This window comes from Oryctolagus cuniculus, chromosome X (genome assembly GCF_051225735.1).
Source record: "Oryctolagus cuniculus isolate XC-2025 breed Fujian yellow rabbit chromosome X, ASM5122573v1, whole genome shotgun sequence".
In the NCBI taxonomy this organism is placed as follows: Eukaryota; Metazoa; Chordata; class Mammalia; order Lagomorpha; family Leporidae; genus Oryctolagus; species Oryctolagus cuniculus.
The window spans coordinates 97,235,735-97,253,034 of record NC_142888.1 but is presented as its reverse complement, the minus strand read 5'-3'; the positions used below and the strand labels follow the sequence as shown (position 1 = coordinate 97,253,034).

The 17,300-nt window shown below is 43.2% G+C and overlaps 1 protein-coding gene and 1 pseudogene across 1 annotated transcript; one reads left to right on the top strand and one right to left on the bottom strand.

Annotated features, from left to right (window-relative positions):
* The window catches only part of LOC103352001 (DDB1- and CUL4-associated factor 12-like protein 2), a 44,036-nt pseudogene extending 31,431 nt beyond the window's left edge, over window positions 1-12,605 (bottom strand).
* LOC100347438 (DDB1- and CUL4-associated factor 12-like protein 2) lies at window positions 12,461-15,994 on the top strand. The gene has a single exon (XM_002720398.5). The coding sequence runs from the start codon at window positions 12,604-12,606 to the stop codon at window positions 14,104-14,106; it is 1,503 nt and encodes a 500-aa protein (XP_002720444.5). The 5' UTR covers window positions 12,461-12,603; the 3' UTR covers window positions 14,107-15,994.
* Window positions 15,995-17,300: the final 1,306 nt, after the last annotated feature.

Genomic DNA, 17,300 nt, shown 5'->3' with positions numbered 1-17,300 from the left:
TGGGGGAAACCTGACAGACAGCAGGGAAGAGGCAAAGAAGGAAAAAGAGAGGAGAGAGAGAGAGATCAAGAGACAGAGAGAGAGGGATCAACAGAGGGGGAGAGAGAGAGAGAGTGATCAGGAGATGGAGGAAAGAGAGCCACATGTTCAGGAACAGGTACTCTTCAAACTTTGCCAGGGTGTGGGCAAGGAAGTAGGAGCATCGAATCCCATTAGGATGGGGGTGGAGTTGACACCGGTTGTTGGGCCATGTGGCCACCTGGCTTCCAGCAATGGTGGCAGGGGCTAGAGCCTAGGATGGTGTCCAGGGTGTAGATCGTGATAGGCACTGGTTTTTATAAACTCTCTCAACACTGTTTTTGCAGCATCCCATAGTTTTAATATGTTGCACTGTCATCTTCATTCGTTTCCAGAATTGTTTTGATTTATCTTTTTATTTCTTCTATGATCAACTGTTAATTCAGGAACAGGTTGTTCATTCTCCATGTATTTGTATAATTTGTAGAGATTATTGAGTTTAATTTCCAGCTTCATTCTTTTGTGGCCAGAAAAGATGCATGGTATGATTTCAGTTTTTTGAATTTCCTGAGACTTGCTTTTTAGCCTAATATATGGTCTATCCTACAAAATGCTCCATGCATTGATGAGAAGATTGTTTATTCTGCAACTGTGGAAAGAAATGCTCTGTAGATATCAGTTAAGTCCATAGTAAAAATTAGCTTTTTTTTCTCTGTTGATTTTCTGTCTTGTTGATCTGGTTGATTTGTCCATTGATGAAAGTGGGGTGTTGAAGTCACCATTACTATTGTATTGGTGTCTATGTCTTCCTTTAGAGCCATTGACATTTGTTTTAAATAGCCAAATGCCCTGACATTGGATTCATATACATTTATTATAGTCACATCTTACTGTTGAATTGATCCTTATATCACCACATAGTGCCCTTCTTTGTTTCTTTTAACAGTTTGTCTGTTAAAGTCTATTTTGTCTGATAATAAGATGGCTACACCTGCTCTTTTTTGCTTTCCATTAGCATGGAATATCTTTTTCCATTCTTTCTCTTTCTGTTTGCATGTTTTTTTGAAGTTGACGTGTGTTTCTTGAAGGCAGCAAATATATGGGTCTTTTCTTTCAATTTTTTAAAAATTTTTCTTCCATTATTATTTAAAAGATTTATTTATTTATTTGAGAAGTAGATGTACAGACAGTGAGAGGGAAAGACAGAGAGAAAGGTCTTCCGTCTGTTGGTTCACTCCCAAAATGGCCACAATGGGCAGAGCTGGGCCTATCTGAAACCAGGAGCCAGGAGCCAGGAGCCAGGAGCTTCCTCCGGTCTCCCACAAGGGTGCAGGGGCCCAAGAACTTGAGCCATCTTCTTACTGATTTCCCAGGCCATAGAAGAGAGCTGGATTGGAAGAGGAGCAGCCAGGACTAGAACTGGCACCCATATGTGATGCCAGTGCTGCAGGTGGAGGGTTAACCTAGTGTGCCACTGCGCCGTCCCCCTTTTCTTTTACTTTTTTTTTTTTGACAGGCAGAGTGGACAGTGAGAGAGAGAGAGACAAAGAGAAAGGTCTTCCTTTGCCGTTGGTTCACCCTCCAATGGCCGCCGTGGCCGGTGCACTATGGCCGGCGCATCGTGCTGATCTGAAGGCAGGAACCAGGTGCTTCTCCTGGTCTCCCATGGGGTGCAGGACCCAAGCACTTGAGCCATCCTTCACTGCACTTCCGGGCCACAGCAGAGAGCTGGCCTGGAAGGGGGGCAACCAGGACAGAATCTGGCGCCCCGATCAGGACTAGAACCCGGTGTGCCGGCGCCGCAAGGCAGAGGATTAGCCTATTGAGCCACGGCACCGGCCATTCTTTTACTTTTAAAAGAGTTATTTATTTATTTGAAAAGCAAAATTACAGAGAAGCAGAGGAAGAGAGAGAGAGAAGTCTTCCATCTGCTGGTTCACTCACCACTGGCCACAATGGCAAGAGCTGCGCCAATTCAAAGCCAGGATCCAGGAGCTTCTTCCAGGTCTCCCATGTGGATGCAAAGGCCCAAGGACTTGGTGCATCTTCTACTACTTTCCCAGGCCATAGCAGAGAGCTGGATCAGAAGAGGAGAAGCTGGGATTTGAACCAGCACCCATATGGGATGCCAGCACTGCAAACAGCAGCTTTCCCCACTGTGCCAGCTCCAGGGTTTTAATTTTTTTTTTTTTTTTTTGACAGGCAGAGTGGACAGTGAGAGAGAGAGAGACAGAGAGAAAGGTCTTCCTTTTTGCCGTTGGTTCACCCTCCAATGGCCGCCGCGGCTGGCGCGCTGCGGCCAGTGCACCGCACTGATCCAAAGGCAGGAGCCAGGTGCTTCTCCTGGTCTCCCATGGGGTGCAAGGCCCAAGCACTTGGGCCATCCTCCACTGCACTCCCTGGCCACAGCAGAGAGCTGGCCTGGAAGGGGGGCAACCAGGACAGAATCTGGCGCCCCAACCGGGACTAGAACCCGGTGTGCCGGCGCTGCAAGGCGGAGGATTAGCCTGTTGAGCCGCAGCGCCGGCCTATCAGGGCTTTAATTTTAATCCATTCAGCAAGAATGTGTCTTTTTAAAGATTTATTTTTATTTATTTGAAGGAGTTAAAGAGAGAGAGAGAGAGAGAGACAGACTTTCACCCACTTGTTCACTCCCCAAACGTCTGCAAAAACCAGAGCTGAGCTGAACCAAAGCCAGGAGCCAGGAGATTTTTCCAGGTCTCCCACATGGTTGCTGGGGCCCAAGGACTTAGGTCATCCTCTGCTGCTTTCCTATGTATATTAGCAGGGACCTAGATCAGAAGTAAAGCAGTTGAGACTCCAGCTGGTACCCATATGGGATGCCATCACTGTAGGCCAAGAGTTTAACCCGCTGCTTCTGCATATGGAAATCCATTTTTCTGGATTTCTGTTAAAGAAATGACACGCTGGGGCTGACTCTGTGGCATAAAGGGTAAAGCTGCCATGTGCAGTTCCGGTATCCCATATGGGCACTGGTTCGAGTCCTGGTTGCTCCACTTCCAATCCAGCTCCCTGCTATGGCCTGGGAAAGCAGTAGTAGATGGCTCAAGTCCTTATTCCCTTGCACCAGTGTGGAAGAACCAGAAGAAGTTCCTGGCTCCTGGCTTCGGATTGGCCCAGCTCCAGCCATAATGGCCATCTGGGGAGTGAACCAACGGATGGAAGACCTCTCTCTCTCTCTCTCTCTCTCTGCCTCTGCTTCTCTGTTACTCTTTCAAATAAATAAATAAAGTCTTTAAAAAAAGAAAATAAATGACATCCCAAGGAAGAGGGGATTGGGAGGGCAGTATGCCCTGGTGAGAAAGAACATTTTATCACTGATATTGCCTAGGATTTCAATTGTGTGGTCATTTTTTTTAAAAAAGTTAACATTTGAGAAATCTCTTTTTAAACACTGAGAAAGCAGTGTTCTCAGTACTTCCTCCTGGAGTTGATCACTTCCATCACTTTGTCTGGTATCCAACTGCTATTTAAAACTTATCATTTTTGACAATTGTTTGTTTTAGCAAATAATCTGCTACTCAAGACTCCCTACATCCCATATCAAGGGTCCTGGGTTCAAATCTCATTTCCACTCCGGATTCCAGTTCTCTGCTAATGTGCAACCTAGGTGGAAGCAGGTGATGACTCTAGAAGTTTTGTTCCTGCTACTCATATGGAAGATCAAGATTAAGTTTCTAGTTCCTGGTTTTTGCCTGATCCAAATCCAGATTATAAGGTCATTCAAGGAGTTATCCAGTGGATGTGATATCTCTCTGTCTCCCTTTTTGTGTCTGTATCTCTCTTTGTGTCTCAAATAGATAAATGAATGAATAAATGAATAAATAAATTTTAAAAATAAAGTGTTTAAAACTAACCTATTTATTAAATTAAGTTAAAACATTTCTTCAGAAAATCTATACTTAAAGTATTAATTTGGTAAGAAATGTCCAAAACATGATTCACTCATAAGTTTCTCATAAACGTTTGAAACAAATTTGTGCCAGCTCTGAAACATTTCCATGTAAGATAAGGGTTCTTATTAAAATTGAAGGAAAAAATATGAGAAACAAACCAACATCTTAAAATGTCAAGAATCTGACCAAAAAATAAGTAATATCGGCATGCTTATTTTGAAATTCTCACAATGAGATACATCAAATTTAATTATCCTGGAATGCTAGTTATAGTTTTACCCTCACATGATCTTCTTTATAAAAGTAACATTTAAATCGAGTACAGCCAATATATTTCATTTTGTTGTATTTTGAATGTAAAGGTATTTTAAGTTGACTAAATGATCTCTCTAATCAGTTTCAAATTAAATTAATTGGCTTCCTCTAGGCTCTCTCTTATCTCTTTTCTATTATTCCTGTAATTCTGGCCGCTTGGTGCCATTATAATTCTTTCTCTCCCCAGAGGTTTGCACTGGCTTTGTGTGATGTACTCTATTCATGGATAAAAAATTACGTTTGCCCCTGTGACTATATACTCTCTTGCTTCTTTATAGTAATAATTAAAAAAACAAGTATTGTCATAAGAGATTTAACATTTTGGTTTTTTTGTAAAGTGAATGAAATTATCCACTCAGGAATCTGGACATGAACTTTCATTTCTATTCTTCTCCAATGTATTATCTTCCACCAACATACAATAATAGATATTGAAATATAAAAATACACCCTTCCCTTAGTTTTTCTAGTAGTTTTGTCAGAATTATTAAAAGTTTCTGAATTGAAAAATTACAGAGAATAAACCTATCATAACTTTTATCTGAAGAAAACTGGAAAGGAAATCTCAGGGCTTTGATAGAGAGGTAAAGAGTTCAAAATGATTTCCTTCAACATCACATATCCATCATGTAGTGTACTTTATTTGTGATAACATTAATATGTACGGGTTGATGATAAGATAAATGTCAGGGATCACAAGAAAATAAGAGAAAATTTTATTGTGTTATGCATTTTACTTCTTGCCATAATATTATATAGATGAAAAAATCCAGCTGGTACATTTTGTTTTAAGAATATTCATAAAAATCCAATAGACCAATATTATAATAACTTACGAGATCAAGTACCCTAATAATTAAACAAGATAAGGAATTTGGCTTCTGAAAGCTCTTGAACTCAACTTCCAACAGTTTACAGAAATTCATATTGGAAACCAGTATAGAGATTCCTCAGAAAACTAAAAATAGACCATATTACCCAAATATCCAAGTCTTGAGAAAAGAGCCAAAGGAAATAAAATCAGCATTTGAAATAGATACCCATAATCCCATGTATAAACATATATAAAGCAGCCCAATTCACAATAGCAAAGACATGAAATCCACTTGAATGTCCAACTGATGACTGGATAAAGAAAATGTGATGTGTATACATAACAATAGTATTCAGTGATAAAAAGAATTAAACTCTGACATTTGCAACAAAATGGATGGAAGCAGAAATCATTATGCTAATCGAAATAAACCAGACCCAGAAAAACAAACTCCACGTTTTCTCTTAATTGGGCAATTTAACATAGAGACAAAAAAACCCTGATAAATGTACTTCCAAATTTTGGTTGCAATTGACACAGGTAAGACATAGATGTAGAAAGATAACTACTCTTTATTTTTTTGACAGGTAGAGCCAGACAGTGAGAGAGAGACAGAGAGAAAGGTCTACCTTCCGTTGGTTCACCCCCAAATGGCTGCCATGGCCAGTGCGCTGCGCTGGTAGCCAGGCGCCTCCTCCTGGTCTGCCATGTGGGTGCAGGGGCCCAAGAACTTGGGCCATCCTCCACTGCACTCCCAGGCCACAGCAGAGAGCTGGCCTGGAAGAGGGGCAACCGGGACAGAATCTGGCGCCCTGACCGGGACTAGAACCCGGTGTGCCAGCACCGCAAGGTGGAGGATTAGCCTAGTGAGCCGCAGCGCTGGCTAAGATAACTACTCTTAATTAAATTTCCTAAATTGCCACACACACACACACACACACAGTCATTATTTTAAAGCAAATCAATAAAAACAAAATATCAGCTATAAGGACCCAAATGAGTAAGTTGTAGAGAGGGGAATGAACAGAGAAAAAAGGTGAATTTCTTAAACATGTTCTGCCTGTGGAAGAAAGGAAAGGCATTGTGGAAAGGAAAGCCAACCGGCCCTCGCAGCACCTGGAGACTGGGTTGGTGTGGAGAACCCTTTGTCCTGGGAAACCGGGTGTGGTAGGAAAGGAGACACTCTTTCGCCCCTCACGCAACACACGTTGGTGGGGAACCTTGCGCTAAAACAATCATAAATGACCTGCTTTGGGGTCGGGGTTTCCTACATAGCAAAACAGTTCCCTCGCTGGCATCTACTGAGACAAACTCAAGGGTTTGTCCCGTATGCCCTTCCAAACGCAGGACTGGGAGTCGTGGAGCTTGGCTTGATGTGCCCCCCAGGTTGCCCTGCTGGCCCAAGAGGGGTGCGCCTTGGGGTGGGAGGAGCAACTTAGGTGGCTGGGGGTGGGGCGGCAGGACCAAAACGCTTCTGTGCCGCTTGCCAAGTCTGGAGGCAAACCCGAAGCAACAGGTCTCCCGCACCTAACCTCCTCCGCTAATGCTCAGCCAAGAGACACGCATCCCAGTGTGTTGTGCAGTCGCAGATCCATCGCGGGCCTGGAGAGCCAGAGAGCCGCCTCTTCCACGGCCATGCCGGGGCATGGCCCCCCGGGTCTGGGGCGGCACTCGGAGGAGGCTGGCACGCCAAAGAGAAGAGGGAGGTGGGAGGCTGCCTGGGGGTGCATGTATGGGCTGGGCCCTCCTGGCTCTTTTTTTTTTTTTTTTTTTTTTTTTTTTTTTTTTTACCCCAGACAAAACAAACAAAAAACAACAACAAAAACACATAAAGCCACTGTCTGCAATGCAACATCCCATATGAGGAGGGTTCAAGTTGTGGCTGCTACACTTCCCATCCACCTCCCTTCTAATGTGCCTGGGAAATCTTTAGATGACCAGGATACTTGGGCCCTTCCACCGATGGGGATACCTGGATGGCATTCCTGGATACTGGCTTTGGCTTGGCCCCGCCTTGGCTGTTGTGGCCATTTCAGGAGTGAACCAGTGGATGGAAGAGCTGTAACTCTGAAGTTCAAATAAATAAATAATTGTTAAGAAAAATGTTCTGCCTGTAAACAGCCAGACGGCCTTGGGCAAAACGTATAACTATTCTTGCTTCCAAATTTCAAATTTCTCATTCCTTCCAAATCAAAGCATTTGATTGTAAAATATTCATAGGTATTTTCAGCTTTCAAAATTCATTATTTCAAATTCAGTTACTATTTGAGTCGAGCACCTCATTAAGAAGAGTAACTGTCATCTATTTTTTAGAAAAAAAAAGATTTTTTAATCTTAAATTTATCATGGCTACCCAGAAAATATTTCAAAGTTTTAGGCATTTTATTAAGGAAATTGTGATATAGGAATTCTCATGAATAGATATCATTGCATAAATTATCAAATGGCATTGAAGTGAACAAAGATATTAACAAAATTCTTAGGAAATGTCATAAATTGGATCAAAGTGACTGTGAAATTTCTGATTATAGAAGATGATCATCTTCTATTTGTGACCAATGCCACTCAACTTCATATATTAAATTCTGAAATTTTATGAGACATGAATTTTCCCTAACAATAAATTGTTCATGTTCTTGAAGATGTCAGGGCTGATTTTTTTCATACCCCCAACTTTGATAATTATTGATATCTAAGTTAAATGTGCTTCAACTCAGAAATTTTGCTAAATTGAAATCTATCTTAGATATTTACTTTTTAAAAATTAGATATTTCTTTGAACATGCAGGTAAATTTGAGCAGAATTTTGAGAATATGAACCTATATACTGAAAATGTTTTTCTTCCTAGATTTGTTTCAACATAGCAAATACTTGCTTAGTGTCTACAAAGGTCAGAGGACCCAGTGCTAATCACAGTCATTTACTGTGACTGCACTTTTTCCCTCATGTTAGTATTAAAGTTTATGAATTTTCAACTGTTCTCTGTACTGTCAATCCCTCTGGGGAATTACAACTTTTCAACCATCCAATCACATTTAGAACAGCAACCAATTCTTATTTATATAACTTAGGCTGGTCTTAGTAAGAAAAACTTTTCCAAAGAAATCTATCTTTATATAGCTTCTAAAGGAAAATACTTAATTATAATAGCAATTATTTTTGTAGAAGAATATGGTTATAAAACATAATAAGCTTGTTAATAAGATCTCTTAAATTAGAAGTCATGTAAGAATTTTCTGAATATTCTTGTCAAATGATTCTTCCTCTTAGAGTAATAGTAGTATGTAGAAGCAAACCAAATAAAACTTAAGAAACAAAAAACTGGAACATAAATATTCCACTAAATTCCAGAGGTGGTAAAAATATTGGGGGATTATTGGCTCCAGTTCTATTTATCACGGGCAATATTATGTTCTTGATAAATAAAAGGGACTTATTTTGCAAATCCAGGATCAGAGACTGAGATTTTTATTAATCAAGCATGGCAGATGTATCAATAGAAACACACACACTCACACATACACACACACACACAATCACTCATATATGTATATACACACACACACACACATACAGGAATCAGATTTTGATTCTGTTCTTCAGTCTGTCATTTTCTAACATCATTACTTTTCACAATATTTGTTTTCTAATCTATACAATGGAAATAATTATAATGAGTTTTTTCTAAGTTATCTTGAAGGAAAAAGAACATGTAACAGACTGAAAATATACCATTTTAATAGTTGGTAATAGAGTTCCTCTTAAGAAAGGAACTGTAAGCGGCTCTGCGGCTCACTTGGCTAATCCTCTGCCTGTGGCGCCAGCACACTGGGTTCTAATCCCGATTGGGGCGCTGGATTCTGTCCCGGTTGCTCCTCTTCCAGTCCAGCTCTCTGCTGTGGCCCGGGAAGGCAGTGGAGGATGGCCCAAGTGCTTGGGCACTGCACCCGCATGGGAGAGCAGGAGGAAGCACCTGGCTCTTGGCTTTGGATCGGCGCAGCGCGCTGGCCACAGAAGCCACTTGGGGGGTGAACCAACGGAAAAGGAAGACTTCTCTCTCTCTCTCTCTCTCACTGTCTAACTCTGCCTGTCAAAAAAATGAAAAAAGAAAAGAAAGAAACTGTAGAGTCTGTGTTGTGGTGCAGCATATTAAGCCATGGCTTGAATGCCACCATCCCATACTGAGTGCCAGTTTGAGTCTTGGCTATCCCACCTCTGATCTAGCTTGCTGTTACTGTGCCTTGGAAGGCAGCAGAAGATGGCCCAAGTACTTTGATACCTGCCACCATATGGGAGACCAGAATGGAACTCCAGGCTACTGTCTTTGCCCTAATCCAGATCTCTCTCTCTCTCTCTTTGTCTTTCTCCCCACCCCATCTCTGTCAGTCTACCTTTCAGATAAATAAAGCTTTCAAGAAAGAGATGGGAATTGTATTTAGGAAAAATAATCTAATTATTTTTCTAAGGAAGATAAGGCCATAAAATCATGTTTTATAAAGCAACAGTAAGAAATAATCAACATCTCTGCGAAGTGATCATAATAGTGTGAGTTATAGGGAGAAAGAAAATGAGAGAGAGATAGATATTGAGGAGATCAATCAAAATTCTAGAACCCATAAGACCTGTTATAGCAGTCAGTGTAGAACACATTTGGCAATTCATTCACACCATCACTGAAGTAGTTTACCCAGAGGCCATGATATTTGAGCCAGCCTCTGCTACAGGTGAGCTTGAGTTTCCTTCACAAAGACCCTGGAGATAAGTCCAGAATGACCTTGGCTCTCTCCTCCAGGAACTTCTGGGCATTGATGTCACAGAAAAGTAGGAAGCCATGGTCTATTCCCATGTTGATGATGTAGTGATGGAAACTCAACAAGCACACACCAGTGCCAGCTTTCTGGGAGCAAAGGAGCCAGAAGTAGCACTGTCCTTGGCATAGATCTTATAAAGAGACATGAGATTGGGAACCCACAGCATACAGGGACAATTCATTACAGTAGGTCAGGCATCCATTTTCTCAGATGTATGAATGAACCTGATGAACAACACCCTGAACAGGTGGCTCTGAGCTTTCCTCGGGTGGAAGTAGCCATTGAGGTACACGGCCTCCAGTTCCTGATTCTTGCCTCTGAAGGTCAGGGGTCACATCTTCTGGCTATTGGGTTGGTCTTATCTTTGAGGATGACTTCCACATCTCTTGCGCAGATGTGAGCATACATGGGGAAACCCATTACATTGTAATACTGTCACTGAAAGTATCATGGTCTAACTGCCATAGTGCCATAGTGCCATCATGGGAGTAACAACCAAGGTGTTACTGATACAGACAATGACAAAGATCCAGTCCCTGTGACCTTGGTGGTTGCCTGAGAAAACAGGGTCCATGGTTGGCAATTGGTAGATGGTCAGGCTGTTGGGTTTTTGCTCCTCCCGGCTGGCTTCATCTTGGAGGGAATTAGCTTGATGGAATGTGTGGATGTTGCAACCCCGCTGGGCCTGGATGAGAATCAAGCAGCCACAAAGTAGCCCCTGATTGGGCGGAAAAGTAGCTCTCTGATTGGGCAGAAAAGTAAATTCATCCTCCTCCCCTACACCAACTCAGGAAATACAGTTTTTGTGGACCAGAATTGGAGAGTGCAGCATTGGCATCAGGTAGCTGACTCTCTGCAGCCCACTGTATCACTCTGTAACTAAACTCCCAGTGTGGGCAAGATCGGGTACAGGCAGAACACTGAGCAGCAGGATATGAACATTTCTACCACACTCAGGACTAAGCCTATTCTCTCCACCTCTGCATCATCACCACTGTGTTTCTGCAATTCTCTCTGGAAAGTTCCTTATCTCCACTTCAAAAATCCTCTCCAACCAACAGGATTCAGTCTCTTGGCACCTGAGAATCAGCAACTGAAATGCCGATGTTACCTACTCTTGAGATGTTACCTACACCACCTCCCCATGTCTCTGAGCTTCAAGGAAAGTCACAGCCTACAAAAAAAAAAAAAATCCTTAGTTTCTCTTCTCCCGCCTCTGTCCATCAGCACATTACACAAGGTTTTTAGAGCTTCACCAACTAAAAAATCCAGGACCTCCCCACAGGCAGAACAGGGGGCCAGGGTTTGACTTTAGTAAGCACTGCTCAGGAATTTTGGTGTGCAAATTCAGAGACCACCACTACTTGGTTGAAACTTTAAAATACAACAAAAGTGAAGACAAGGTACCATTTTGGTGCAGTGGGTGAGCCACTGCCTGCAACACAAGCATCCCCTGTGAGTGCAGGTTCGAGTCGTAGCTGCTCCAATGCTCCTGAGAATGTAGCAGAAGTACCAAGTATTTGGTCTGCCACCACTCAGGTGTGTGACCTAAATGGAGTTTCTGGATCCAGGCTTCAGCAGGGCTCCAGAGAACTGGGGAGTGAATCAGCAGATGGAAAATCTCTATTGGTCTCTGTCATTCCACCTTTCAAATAAATCTTTTTTTGGAAAAAAAAAAAAAACTTATTTATTTGAGAGGTAGAGTTACAGACAGTGAGAGGGAGAGGCAGAAAGGTCTTCCATCCCCTTGTTCACTCCCTAACTGGCCACAATGGCCAGAGCTGCGCCGATCTGAAGCCAGGAGCTTCTTCCAGGTCTCCCACATGGATGCAGGGGCCCAAGGACTTGGGCCATTTTCCACTGCTTTCCCAGGCCATAGCAGAGAGCTGGATTGGAAGAGGAGCAGCCTAGACTAGAACCACGGCTCAGGATGCCTGCCGGTGCCCCAGGCAGAGGATTAACCTACTTCGAACAGCGCTGGCCCCTAAACCTTTCCTTCCTTACTTCCTTCCTGCCTTCCTTCCTTCCTTCCAACTTCCTAACTTCCTAACTTCCTTCCTAACTTCCTGACTTCCTGACTTCCTGAAACGAAAGTGAGGCTGCGGAACAGACCAAACTAAAGGATAAGGGTCTCACTACCATTGCAAAATACCCTCAATCCCTGTCAAGTTCAATGTCGACGGGAGTTCCAGAATTATACTGACTGTATATTTATTCCCTCTCAGATCATAATCACTGTTCTTCCTAGTCCCGTGTTTACCTGTAGTTTAGATTTCAGATTTTATTCAAGTAGGAATGTTTAAAAAGCTAATCACTTGCTATGGCGAGGATGGGGAAACCACACGTGTCACATCCTGGCGTCCCGCAACCCTGGCTGTCTGGGAACCTCCTCCGGCAGCTCACTTCTCCACTGCCCCCTGTATGCACGACGGCGCTACTCTCACCTCCGTCTACCCGCCCAGCCCGCCCCTCCCACAGCTTCCGCCCCTCACACTGAATTCCCTCCCAACCCGCCGCCAACTGCAATTCAAGCCCTCCCCTAGGTCCGCCCTGCCGTCGGGCACCGCCCTAGCCGCCAAGCTCAGCCCGCGCTCCACTGCCTACGCCCGTGAATCCCTCGCAGGGCACTGCTACCTCTACCGCTGCTGCGCCGCCGCCTACCTGACTCCGTCAACTCGGCGCCTCACGATCGTCCAGCCTCCCGGCGGAGCCACCATCCCCACGTCCATGATGGCCAAAACGATTGCCGCGCGGCGCCGCCGACGCCGCACCATCACAGCCGCCGCCCCCGCCCACGCCATGACCTCAGGCATCGCGGCCGCCCCCAGTAGCCCAACGCCGACCATGGCCCCGCAGCAAAGAGGTAGCAGGAAGCGGAAAGCGACCGTGCTCCAGGCCACCGCCAGGAGCTCATCCTCGTCAGCTGGGGCAGACGGAGAGGGGCCCCAGCTACCTAAGACGCAGAGGAGGCCGGCGACTCGTCGCTCGCTGGTGCACTACCTGAAGGACCGCGAGGTCGGTATGCGGGGCAGCGCAGGGATCCCGGGCTTCGAGCGCCAGCTGAGCTGCCACGTGGTGCGGGGCCTGCCTAGGATGCTGACGGAGCGCCCGCTGGCCCTGGGCACCCTCAACAAGGTGTTCGCCTCGCAGTGGCTGAACGCCAGGCAGGTGGTGTGCGGCACCAAGTGCAACACGCTCTTCGTGCTGGACGTGCATTCGGGCCACATCACGCGCCTCCCCCTGATGCGGGACAGGGTGCGGGCGCTGGTTCGAGCCAAGCCTGGCTGTGGCATCCACGCCATCGAGCTGAATCCCTCCAAGACGCTTCTGGCCACCGGGGGCGAAAACCCCAATAGTCTGGCCATCTATCAGCTGCCCACCCTGGACCCCGTGTGTTTGGGCGACCGCCAGGGCCACAGCGATTGGATCTTTGCCATCGCCTGGATCAGCGACAACATGGTTGTGAGCGGCTCCCGCGATGGCACCGTGGCGTTATGGCGGCTGGACTTTGACATTTTCAATGACAGTGTAGTCAGGCGCAATGCCATGGGGTCCCCCATGTTTGCCCACATCCGCCCCAGTGCCATGGAAGACATCCCCAAGGCCAGCACAAACTCCTGTCACCACCAGGTGCGCTCTCTTGCCTTCAGCAGCCAGAACCAGGAGCTGGGAGCCGTATCCCTGGATGGCTACTTCCACCTGTGGAAACCTCGGAGCAACCTGTCCAGGCTGCTGTCCTTCAGGCTGCCCTACTTCCGGGAGAACGTGTGCCTGACCTACTGCGAGGAGTTGTCCCTGTACGCCGTGGGCTCTGAGTCCCACGTCTCCTTCGTAGATCCGCGCCAGCGCCAGCACAACATCCGCCCGCTGTGCTGCCGGGAAGGTGGCACCTGCGTCCGTTCACTAAGCTTCTACCACGACATCATCACCGTGGGAACGGGCCACGGCTCCCTGCTCTTCTATGATGTCCGCGCCCAGAAGTTCTTGGAGGAGAGAGGGGATGCCATTCCAGACTCCTCTCCAGGGTCTTCGAGGAGGCAGCTCAAGCTCACCTGTGGCAGAGGCTGGCTCAAACACGATGGACTCTGGTCAAACTACTTAGATGGTGTGGACGAACTGACAAATGCGCTCTACACCCACTGCTACAACTGGCCAGAGATGAAGCTCTTCGTGGCCGGGGGGCCTCTCCTTTCTGTCCTCCATGGGCACTACGCGGGCCTGTGGAGCTAAGTATGGTCACTCCTCAAAGTACGAAAATTGACCCTCTAATTCCTTCTTTACTTTGGCATGTAGTATGTATGCTTTTAATTCCATAAGTTTTGTTTTTCAGGTGGAATTGGCCTGATTTAACTCTCCCCAACACTAACTTTTTGAATTTTCATCCATGTAATTTTGGCTAAACATTAGTTTCATTCTGTCTTTAAGTAAATCACATATTCTGTTTCATTAAGGGGATGCTGTCATTATCTTACAGCTGTGTATATATTCTTTTTGTATTACTTATATTTCAACATTATAGTGGGTTTTTTCAGGGCAGATATATAGTAATTCAGGATATTTTCTAAACAAAAGTTATTACTATGTTCTGGAGAGCTCACTGTGATTTTATAACATTATTGTAATTGTAAAATACATTAGTTTTGGAAGCATTTCATTTAAAATGCACACATCTGCATTTTTTTGGTTTCTTAAGTCCTTTTTTGATGAAATGAAAAAAAAAGTTGTCTTAGAATCTTGTATAAAAATCCCATTTGATTAGAATACTTCAAAGATGCAAGGGTTCTACTTTACTGAATTAATCAGAAAAAAAACAAACCGATCTGTTTTCTCCCTTATTTTGATTGTTTATGATCTCTCTTAACTGATAAAATGCTTTAATACTTCAAGTTTTTTGACAATACTTTAATACTTGTTTGAGAAATTTGCACAAAGTTTCAGTTCCAGCACTCAAATCAGGGTTCTTAACTGTAAATGTGAAAAGTATGACAGATTTGGGGGAATATATTTTGACCCAGGGGATAGACTAGACATTTTTGCTGTGGCTATTTTTGATATTAGATTTTATATTTCATAATACTTTAAATTTTCCAGTTTTATTTTAAAAAGTCCAAAGAAGAAAAATGAGCTCTTTCTGCTCCTTCTGGAAAAAGATTCTGAACATGTTAAGTCTAAATTGCTAATATTTTCTTTTTTTAAGGACTTATACCCAAAGTAGAATAAATGTGTTGTTAAAAAACAAGGATGTGATAATATATAATAATCAACACAGGAAGTTTTTTTCTAAGTGATTAGCTGCAAATTAAAACTTAATGAGATTAGTTTGAGGAAAAGTATTTTGGGACATAGGTAAATGCAAATTGTGGACAATTGTGAAAACCGTTTGTACTTCTCTATATGTTAGAATATTGAAAGAGGCAAGGGAAATTGTCCCTTCATCAAAAGTAGGCAGATTATGCTGACTTTGGATTATTATTGTGTCAGATTTGCTAATACTTGCTGTTTAAAGGATATATTCATTTCTTTGAAAGGCAGAGAGAGCGATAGTGATAGGCAGAGTTAAAGAGTGGGGAGGGGGGAGAGTTCCATCCACTGGTTCACTCCGCAAATGGCCACAACAGCCAGAGTGAAGCCAAGAGTTTGATCTGAGACCCCTACATGGGTGGCAGGGGCCCATGTACTTACATCATCTCCTGCTTCTTTCTCAGGCATGTAAGCAGGGAATTGTATTGGGAGGAGACCTCTAGGAATGTGAACCAGCACCCATATCATATGCCTGCATTGCAGGCCATGACTTAACCCGATATACTACAAATGCCCCTCACGCCCACTGCCGCCGGGTTTTCCCTTGATGTTTTGTCACTCAAATGCTGCCTTGGTGTCTAGATACTACATGCTGGTATTTTTCAAATCAGAACCCGTAGTGTAATAAGTGGTATTAAATATAAGTCCAGAAATGCAGAAAAAAATCTGTAGTTCCTGAAGATTGTTTTAATAAGTTTATATTATTGTTATATGAGTAAAACATTTTGTGTGCATGTTTCTCAAAATCAGCTTTAAGCGCCTTGAAAGCAGAGAATGTACCATTCATCTTTATATACCATGAATGCCTAGAAAATCAAAAGTGATCAGTAAATATTTCCTGAATGATTGTACTTCTGGAAACTTAAAGTTCAAGCTTTTCATTAAATAAATATTTATGCTTAATTTATATTCTTGTTTTGTCTCTGCCTCCCCTCTTTAAAAAACATATTTTTCTTTCAACTTTTTATTTGCTTAATTGAACAAGAAATAGAAACACACAGATCTTTTATCCATTGGTTCCCTCCCAAAATGCACACAGCAGCCAGGACTAGGCCAGTCTGAAGCAATGAGCCAGACCCAATCCATGTTTTTCATGAAGGTGTCAGGTACTCAACTTCGTGAGCCATTACCTGCTACCTGCCAGGGTATTCACTATCAGGAAGCTGGAATCATAAGCAGACATGGGATTCAAACCCAGGCAGTCTTATATTGGATGTGGATGTCCCATGTGGTGTCTCACCTTTTATTTTTCTGAAAATTTCCCTAATTCATTTGTAAGACAGACCATAGTGCTTATTCAAGTTTATAAACACCTATCTGTGATACTAGAAGATGAATTTGCTACTAGAACATGAAGAAATATGTATAAATTTAAGGTGGCACTGGAAATGAGGCTTTTCCTCTGAAAATATTTAGATTCAAAAATCTTAAAAACATTTTTCACAGAAACTATTTTCCACCATATTCAACTTTTTCTCTATTTGTGTACAGGAAATTAAGTTTTCAAACACTGCAAATTGTTGCTGATGTATGTAATTTGTAATGATTTTATGCGCACTGAATTGATTTTCCAAATAACCTTTGAACTTTAAGAATGGTAAATCTCTATGAAATAAATTCACACAATGAATAGTGTGCAGCATGTGATAAGAGGCAGACATACCAGGGGAAATATGCGGGCAGATCAGTAGAGTTTTCAGAAAACCTTTCCTGGTATATAACTGATTTAATGTGTACTCAGTCTAGACTCTGAAATTACTGTCACTCTGTAATCTAAAACAGTGAGATAACATTCATGATGACTCAAATACTAAAATTCTAGAGTATCTTTAAATCATAACAAGAAATTTTAAGATTACCTTCATAAAACTTTTCCTTTAGTGTATCTTAGAACACTATGAGTGTTGGAAAGTTTTAATTTATGTATGTTACATTAGGTATGATTTAAAAAAATGGTATGTTAAAAAATTCAGCAGATCTTACATTGTGTGTGTGTGTGTGTGTGTGTGTATAGCTTCTTGGAAGCCATCATTGGAAGGTAAACTTTTCTTAAATCATCGTCAACATTTGCAACACATTTAAGCTAGAATTTCAAATCACTTAGGAAAACTGTGGATAACGAG